The sequence below is a fragment of the Crocodylus siamensis genome, chromosome 3 (genome assembly GCF_052110815.1).
Source record: "Crocodylus siamensis isolate JL-2025a chromosome 3, ASM5211081v1, whole genome shotgun sequence".
Lineage (NCBI taxonomy): Eukaryota > Metazoa > Chordata > Crocodylia > Crocodylidae > Crocodylus > Crocodylus siamensis.
Genome location: NC_143397.1, coordinates 106645550 through 106654689, shown reverse-complemented (window position 1 = coordinate 106654689; position 9140 = coordinate 106645550). Strand labels below are relative to the sequence as shown.

General features: G+C 44.7%; 1 protein-coding gene across 1 annotated transcript; it reads left to right on the top strand.

Moving 5' to 3' along the window:
- The first annotated feature begins 513 nt into the window (after window positions 1-513).
- Window positions 514-9140, top strand: NIPSNAP3A (nipsnap homolog 3A). The gene is made up of 7 exons (XM_090038924.1): window positions 514-666; window positions 3432-3639; window positions 5378-5539; window positions 7074-7223; window positions 8081-8167; window positions 8266-8381; window positions 8509-9140. The coding sequence occupies exons 1-6, from the start codon at window positions 598-600 to the stop codon at window positions 8340-8342; spliced, it is 753 nt and encodes a 250-aa protein (XP_089895050.1). The 5' UTR covers window positions 514-597; the 3' UTR covers window positions 8343-8381; window positions 8509-9140.

Genomic DNA, 9140 nt, shown 5'->3' with positions numbered 1-9140 from the left:
CACCAGTAAAAAGCAGGCATTTTTTCTCTGCGAAGTGCTTAGGCATGGCTCATCTACTCAGTTTGCAGCCAAGCAAAACTCTGCAGCTGTTACTGATATGACAGCATCTCTGCTTCCTCAGAGCAGGAAGCCTAGAGGAGTGCACTTGGACGTACTCGGGAAAGCGAGTCCCTTTATCGCCAGCTCAGCTTTGGTTCAAGATAGTGCCGACCAAAGCATCCTGGCTTTTCAGCGGGTCACGGAGCAGAGCTAGTTCTTAGTCCACGCTACTAACACGTGCAATACCAGTCCCAGCGCTCTGAGGATTGCCTGCTTTGTTTTAGCACTGGTGGGAAAGCAAAGCACCTCAGAAGGCACAGGAAGGAGAAGGGCTTTAAGTGTTGACCAGCAGATAAACTAAGGCGGGGGGAGGGGCTTTTCTGACACGGGTGCTACAGGCACGACTGCCTGCCGCCTCCCGGGTCTGCGCGACGCACCGAGGCGCGGCGGGGCCGACACGTGACCCCCGGGGCTGCCGGCAGCGTGTGGGCGGGGCGGGGAGGCCTGTGGCAGCCCCGCCCCGCCCCCGCGCTAGTGGCTTCCTGCCGAGGCGCGGCCATGCTGGGGCTGAGGGCTCTTGGGGGGCGGCTGGTAGCGGCGGCGCGCGGTTCCGGGGTCCGGCGCCAGGTAACGGGCGGGGGCGGAGCGGCCGGGCCCGGGCGTGCTTGCTTTGCGGCCCGCCACATTTCGTACGCGCGCAGGGGCCCCGGCCGCGCCGGCGCTGCGCGGCGGGTCGGCCGGGCAGGGCGGCCTCCCCCCTCCCTGTCGGCTCCTCTGCGCTCCCGTTGGAAACAAGGAGCGGCCCCGGCTCCGCAGCGCTCCTGGGCGGGTGGAGTCGCCCCCAGGCGGCGGTGCTGGTTCCGGGGGGGGCCTTGTCCCTTTGAAGTCCGCTGTCGCGCCGGTTGTGGTGCCATCGTGGCTGCTCCGAGTTACAGATGTGTGGGGAGCCCTCCAACGAACCTGACGGTCTGAAAGGGAAAGCGGGATATCTCCATCGTGTTATCCCAAAGTTTCACCTAGAAATTCAGCTCTAGCACTGACTTAGAGTTTATTTCCTCACCTGTCACCCAGATCTTTCCCTTGCAAAACAAGAGGCTGATGGAAATTGGGGGGGAGGTGCTGTATGCAAGAAATGGGACTCCCCCTGGATTTTTGTGGGGGGAGCCACGGCAGGGCATGCTGCCACCACGCCCCCAGCTGAGCAACAGGGCCCTGCACACAGGATTGGGCCTGCATGTGGGGTTGGTTCATGGGCCCCATCCATCATGTGGCCCGGGACCTGGCCCACAGGGTTGGACCCAGCAGGTGGCCCTGGACCCAGGCTTGGTTGGGCCATGGCTGGATCCTGCATGCTGCGTCCAAGTCGACCTGCAGCCGCAGACCCATCGTGCCAGAGGGAGCAGTGAGCAGGTCAGGTTGCACGCCTTGTCCAGTGTGCAGGGCTGGCAGCCGGCTCAGGAGCACAGTCCTATTCTGCACAAATCCAAGGCTGCTGGGAGGCAACTCCCAGGAGCCCCCAGTTACTCCATCACCTGCCCCAACTCCCCAAATCCAGACCTTCAAGATCCTCAGCATCCTGCCCCCTGTTCTGCAGAAGTCCAGGGGGATAGGCTCCCTAGTTGCTGGTATTGAGATACTTACTGAAGGTAAGAACTTGTTTCTTCGTGCTGCCTTTTCAAAATCAGGACGTGCCTAATATCTTGGGGCAAATTATATGAGAGAAAGTACATTATTTTATGTGGTGTACTTGCTAGGTTGCATACCACTGGTTCCTATAAAATCACACAGAACGTCCTGCAGCCACTTCCCTTTGAATTTAAGGTGAGATTTAACTGCAAATCATTTTCCCTGGTGAAACTCAGATTGCAAAAAGTGACTTCTGTTCATTTATTCAAGGAGTTAAAAAAAAAAAAAAAATTCTGGGGTTAGTGACATGTTTGCATTAATGTGAAATAGGCAGATCACCTTGAAGGGAGCCCTTGGTAGGCTATCAGAAAGTGTTTGGGGTACAAAATTCAGGAAGAGTGCTAGGTGGAAGCAGGTCTTTTCATCCAGCGATTAAATTTGTTCTGCTAAATAATATTTAAATATCAATATTGATTTAAAATTAAATGAGTCAATGTGTTGTGAAAGCATTTATTTGTCAGGGAAAGATATTTAGCTAGTAGTAGTGTTAAATTAACTTGCAATCTAAAAGGTAAAGAAGAAAAGAAGGTTACTTGATACATCCAAGTAAATAAAAAAATATTCAAACTGCTGCTTTGATGAAATTATAACTCTAAGTAGAAGCTGTATTACTGAGCATAACTGAAACTGGTTTGATTTATATGGATGTTTAAGCAAGCGCTCTTTTTGTATGGCAGTAATTTCCCCCATATTGTGAATTCAGTTTTGAACCATTTTTTGTTTCAAGAGTACTATATTTTTCACATGTAGCACACCTTTATATATAGTATCCACCTATATTATAATATAGTATACTGTATATACTAATCCACCTATGATTTTTTTGAAGGGGAGGCTGAAGGAAAAAAATCTTTGATCTAGGTCAGTGGCAGCACCTCAGTCCTGCGCACCAGGTTCCATGGCTATCTGAGCCATGGCATTTAATGCTGCTACTGCTCAGCTGCTACTCCCTTCCCCACTACATTTCTGGATCCATTTGGGTCCTTTTTCCTCACATATAATGTGCACCCCAATTTTCCCCAGATGGTTTTTGGGGAAAAGGTATGGTTTCTATGTGAGAAAATACAGTAATAATCGGTATATTGAATTTTTTGTCTATACAAGCAGTAGTTGCGGGGCCCAGTCCTGTTCTGCCAATAATCAAGGGGGTAGGTTGAAAAGAGAGAGCCACATTACCCACCTCCTAAGATTTAGGATTCGGATTTAACAGAGTTGCTTCTTTTAGATTAATGGCTATAACTTGCAAACACTAACTTGTTTTGAAGTCCATGGGAGACTGATGTGAGCTAGGATTTTCAGGAATGGGTGCTGCGTTACAACCTTGGGCATCACTTGGTGGTAATGAATTATTGTTCAGCTGCTGTATCAGATTAATAATCTGTGAGATTTGTGCGTCACTGGGTACAGCAAAATAATAGCAGTGTATGCTGAGGGAACGTCTCCCAGTGGAGTCTGTCACTTGGGTGTCGTGCTTGGCCTGGGGGTTGATAAGTTGCTCTGGCAGCTCAGATTTTGCCAGTGCACTTTGTGGCTCTTTCTGCTTTACTTGGCAACCTCAGGTTGGGAGTGGGAGGTATTCTGCAACCTATATATGCTAGATGGCACTACCAGTTTCTCCTTATAATTGTGCATTAAAGTCTAAAATGGCGGCGGTTTTATGAGTCAAAATATCAGCTTCAATTATTTTATTTAACTTTCTTCCTTAGGTATTTGCATCTCTTGCTACAGGGCCCAGGCAAAATAATGCCACGTTCTATGAAATACGTACCTATGATGTTAAACCGGCGAAGATGAAAGAGTTTGTGGAAATGGTCGATAAATACATCCACCTTCGTGCAGCTCATTCAGAGCTGATAGGATTCTGGACTGTGGAGTTTGGGGCAATGAATAAAGCCATCCATATTTGGAAGTTTGGTATGAGTGGTGTTTCTTCATGCTGCCCTGGTTTTGTCTGCCCTGTACAGTAGACAGATAAAGGAGAATATTTCCCATGGATATCATTTCTGTTTTTGACTGTAAACAAACAATTGATAGGAAAGACTAGCTCCTGTACAGTCTGCTGAGAGCAGATACTTGCAGAGTTCAGGTGAGGCATTTAAACATCTCTCTGCGTGCCAGTTTTAGTGGATGTATGCAAATGCAAGCCACACAGACTGTTTAATGTTAATTCTAGTTTAGGGAGGCAAGCTTCTTTGAGTAGATGTGATATCTTTTATTAGACCAACTGAGTCACTGGGGAAAAAGCTCTTTGCAAGCTTTTGGGCTCAATCAGGCATAGGGAGTATCTGCTGTTATGAGATCTCCAAGGAATGAAAGAAGCTAAAAGTGTGACAGGATGTCAGTGAGAATGTAAATAGGTAGAAATTAGGAAAACAATGGGAAGGGTGGAGAGACAAAGAGGAAAAAATGCCAAAGGTAACTAAGGGAGACTGTACTGTGGTTGAGTTCTGCAAGGTAGAAAAGAGGTAGTCTTGGGGGAAAAAAAATCTACCATAGACACTAATTTGGGGCCAGATTCTGTACCATGGATGTCAGTATTAATTCTAACATTGATTGCAATAAAAGAACAGTTGGGTTGTTAGTAACTTTAGTGCATTTTATATAGTTGTCCTTCTTTGGTCAGTCTAGGATGTAGATTCTCCTCCTGCCTCTCTTTGGATTTAATCCATATTTGTGTGCTTGGAGTCATTGTCCTACTGGACAGTATTCTAGGGCTAGTTGAGTCTCCCATCCTGTAAATAGAAACAGATTCCATTTTGCAGAATTTCTTGTTCTCTTTTTAATTAATTATTTAAAAGGATTTTTTTAGGATACCCACTAAGAAATGTTTTCAGGGAAGCATAAGTAAAAAAAAAAATGTTACTTCCTGTCCAGTTCGTTCCCTAACCATATTCAAATACGGCTTTGTATTTTCTGCTATTATCATACCAAGATATCATTTCTTATTCTTCATTTATGTGTGGTTTTTTCCTTAAATTCTTGAAAAATCTTTGCATAAACATTTTTATGCAAGCTATTAAATTGAAAGGAGAACGTAGGGTCATTTTAGAGCCCTTCAGATTGAGTGGAAGATTTAATTGGGTCATTTTATGCTTTTACTTTTTAAAAAACAGGAAAGATTTAATTTTTAATATTTGATTACATTTCATATAACCAAGTGAAATGTACTTAAAGGTAAATAAAGAGGAGATTATAAAATGAAGAGACAGCAGCAAACTTTATAAAGGCTATATTACTGATCACTTTTTTTTTCTTTACCTTTTTCTTTTTTGTTTCAGTAGCCAAATATCTAACAATAGCTAGGGAAAACATATGCATGTATATAAAAATCACTACTGGTCTTAAAGCTATTAGAAGTCATGGTAACTTAGAAACTGTTGTAAATCTTGTTTTGAGTCTGATAAGAATCTTGCTTGGAAAATTGGTTTGACCTGACACTGTTCTAACATTGAGTGGCAAAGAGATATCTGCAAAATATGATTAAACTCCACCAAACTGGTTTTGACTTAATAAGTCATTTTAAAGAAATGACCCCTATTTGAAATATGACTCCTAAGCAGTTTTCCTCCTTGTAACCATTTTATTTAATTACATTTGGTATGACATGGAGGCTGAATATAATCAAGACATAATTTCTTTCCCTTTCTTACAGATAATTTTGCTCACAGAGCAGCTGTTCGGAAAGCCATAGCCAATGATAAAGAATGGCAAGAAAAATTCATCTCTCCTGTTCTGCCCTTCTTGGAAAAACAGCACAATGAAATTGCATACTTAGTTCCCTGGTGTGAGCTTGGGAAGCCTCCACAAGAAGGGGGTGAGCATTGCTGAAAGCTGCTAATGTTGATTCAATAATGAGAAATGGTTTAATGTTTAAACTGAGTGCTATATCATGTAAAAGCCCAGCAGAAAGCTTTATAGGGACTTTCTTCTACAAGAATGTAAATGAGGCAGACTATAGTATTGCTTCCTTTCTAGGTGTGTGCACTTTCATATCTGAAGAAAGTCATGGAGCTAACCTAGAGTACAGTTTCAGAGAAACTCATGGCAAGAACTAATATGAGTGGAGGCCAATATCTTGCCCAATATGATAGGGAAGGAATCTGAAAATTGGATGGTTGGAGACCAACAGTTGCCTAGGATGATTTGGATAGGAATGGCCTTACCTTGAATAAGAGGGTTGGAATAGATGACCTGCTGAGGTCTCCTCCAGCCCTACTTTGCCATGATTCTGTGCAATTCTCTGTTCAGCTGAGGTAGTTTGAACTGCAGAGGGGTGCTTAATTAACTTGGCATTGGTTTGGTTTTTTTGTTTTTTATTGTGATCCAAATCCCACAATCCTCTTTGAGATGTTGGATCCTACAGCCTATTGGGGCATTTTTTTGTTTAACAGCCAAAAATGCTTGGGACTTTCTGTACTAAGTCAGGGGTATCAAAGCTACCAGCCCATAGGGCCCTGTCATCCAGTCCTCCACCTGTGGGTCTCGGATCAACCTTTTGTCCTACATGCAGACTTATGCTTGCCGGCCCCATGTGCTGTGTGTGGTGCATAGGGCTGGTCTGGAATGGTCTGTACATAGCACGGGTTGAAGCCACAGCACGCAGGGTCAGTCTGGGACATGCACTGCATAAGATGCTTGGGGCCAGCCCAAGGCATGCTCTGCATGCAGAACCTGTGCCAGACCAGCCCTGTATGCTGGATCTCAGGCCTGTCTGGATTGGGTTTACAGACTAGTTGTGCATGCTGGATCCAGCTTACAGGGCTGGTATTGCATAGGCACCACATGTTACATCTTGGACCAACCCCATGTGCTGCACAGGGCTCAGGTCAGCACATGCTGCACATGTTGCACGGGACCAGTCTGGGGCATACACTATATGTGAAACCTGCATTGGGCCAGCCCTGCGCACTGGATCTGGACTGGTCCAGATTGGACTCTCAGACAGGCACCGCTTGCCAGATCCAGTGTGCAGGAGCGGTCCAGCACGGGTGCCACAGGCAATGCACGTTCCAGACCAGACCCATACACCGTATACAGTACGTGCCCTGGAACTTGCCATGTGCCATGCACAGGTCTGGGGCTGGCACATGCTGCATGCAGTGTGTTGGTCCGCGACTGGCACTGCATGCGGCACATGCACCAAATCAGCCCTGGACACAGGATCCAACACATAGTGCTGGTCTAGGCCCAGTCTGGCATACAGACCAGCTGTGCTCTCCTCATGTAGCCCATGGACCCAGATGAATTTGACATCTTTGTTCTAAGTGAATTGTAGCTGTGACAAGAGCCCTCCAACCTGGAGAATCAGAGTGTTCATTTTGCATTTCTTTTTTGTATTTTTCTGCCAGGGGTATACGAGATGGTTACATTCCAGATGAAACCTGGTGGACCAGCTGTGTGGGGTCAGGCATTTAGAGCTGCTATCAGTACTCACATCAATACAGGCTACACTAAACTGATCGGTGTTTTCCACACAGAATATGGGCTACTGAATACAGGTACAGCATTAGACAGCTTCCAATACAGATATGGGCACAGAGAGGTAAACGCATTCCCTGCATTCTTACCTAATGTGGGTTGTCTGGTAGGGGAAGAATATGGACCTGTATGTCCTTGTAGGGCACAGAGCTCATCTTATATAGGTCTGTTGTCAGCTACCCCTCACTACCATCCCCACTCAAAACCTGTTCTCACCTAAGGTAGCATGGCTCCATGATCCAGGTAAGCAGGAGGAAAGTTGGTAAAATTATCTGAACTCCTGTTTTTGTTCAGCCACAGCTTTGGAGTTTGAATTTGGATCTGGGGCCCATTATGTGGCTTTAACGTATTTAGAACCACTTGGGTCTGTCTCTGACTATGCTTGTCCAGAGCCAAATATCCAAGATACAGTTACTGAGCACTGAAATCATACCAATAGGGAGTTCTTGTTACTGCACATGCACCTTGAACCAGGGTGCTGTCGGGAATTGTAATGCAATATGCATGTCACAGAACTAAGACCTGAAATTTTAAAGAAGATATATTTATGCAAGTAAGAATATGGCCAAAGCTTATTTCCAGATTGTTAGAGACCTCTCAAACGGTCAGTGACCATATGTAGTGGTTGCCTGGTCATTGTCCTTTTTTTAATGATTCCAGAGCAAAGCTGTGTCCCTGAATTCGGTTTTACATGGTATCTACAGACCTTAAAAACTTGGGTGCTGAGAGAGAGGTTTTCAAATGCAATGAAATGAGCTGATGAAAAGTATGCAGAAGGGTTGTCTGCTAGTTTGCTTGTCTTGTGAATTGGTGCAGGATTCCAGAACAATAGAGAGGGCCTTCAGGAATCAAGTCTCTCTCATTCTTGTTTCCCTAGTTCACGTTATGTGGTGGAATGAGAATCCAGACAGCCGGGCAGCAGGAAGGCATTATGCACATGAGGATGCCAGAGTGGTAGCAGCTGGTGAGCGAGGGCTGGTTTTGGCATGTCTAAAGATAGTTTGTAGTACTGTCCACCTAGGATCTCTGTCTTGTTTTAACTAATTGTGTGTTTAATTTCAGTGCGGGAAAGTGTCAGATTCCTGGAGTCCCAGAGAAGTATGCTCCTGATTCCTTTGCCATGTTCACCATTGAAATAGCTTTTACCAACTGCTGTAATGACTGCAGAACAAAATGCTGTAAGAAAGCATTTGAAGATTGATCTCTGTGCTAATGTAATCTGGGCAAATACTCTTCAGTTGACAGTTATGTGGGCTAATCCCTCTCATTGTTAAATAGTAATTTTTTCTCTTCATTTATCTCTAGGCTGTCCAGGCTCCAATAAAAATTCAGCCTCTGCCCCACATGGGAGAGAACCTTTCTGCAAACTTTTCCTACTGTCTACTAATCCTACAACTTGTATCCAAAGCTCATCACTGTGCTGCTGAAATTTTGACCTGAGGGCTGCAGCCATCTGCACAGCATGCTTTGCTGCATCTTTCAATGACCAACTATGGGTCTAAGAAGAAGTCCTAGGTGCCTTGCAACCCAGATTGCAGTCAAGACCGTAAACCTTACTGGTGTGTCTGCTTGTATTGTTAAAAAAAAACAGATTGCTGTGATTATAGCTGAGAAGTCTTGCAGTAAAGTTGGTTAAGTGGTGTTTTACGTGCATGTTTAAGCAGTGTTCACCCTTTTTACCTCTTGAAATACTGCTTTGCAGTCTCTGTCTCTTTCCATTTTGGGTCCAGTGAAATCTGTTCAGTTCCTCATCAATAATGTATTTCATAGATCATGGAAACATTTTAATACTTATTCAATATGCATAAATTGGTTATGAATTAAAATCGAAGTGGTTCATGTATGCATTGAATCAAGAGAGACATGCCTACATTTTTTCAAAAACGATTTGTTCCACTGTAACACTTTAAAACTTTAATAAAATAGTATACAGCACA

Bases quoted from the DNA above. Each gene is read 5' to 3' on its own strand.
- NIPSNAP3A (XM_090038924.1), top strand. From the start codon at position 598: ATGCTGGGGCTGAGGGCTCTTGGGGGGCGGCTGGTAGCGGCGGCGCGC. The intron at 667-3,431 runs GTAACGGGCGGG...TTTCTTCCTTAG, and splicing joins GTTCCGGGGTCCGGCGCCAG to GTATTTGCATCTCTTGCTAC. The intron at 5,540-7,073 runs GTGAGCATTGCT...TTTTTCTGCCAG, and splicing joins GAAGCCTCCACAAGAAGGGG to GGGTATACGAGATGGTTACA.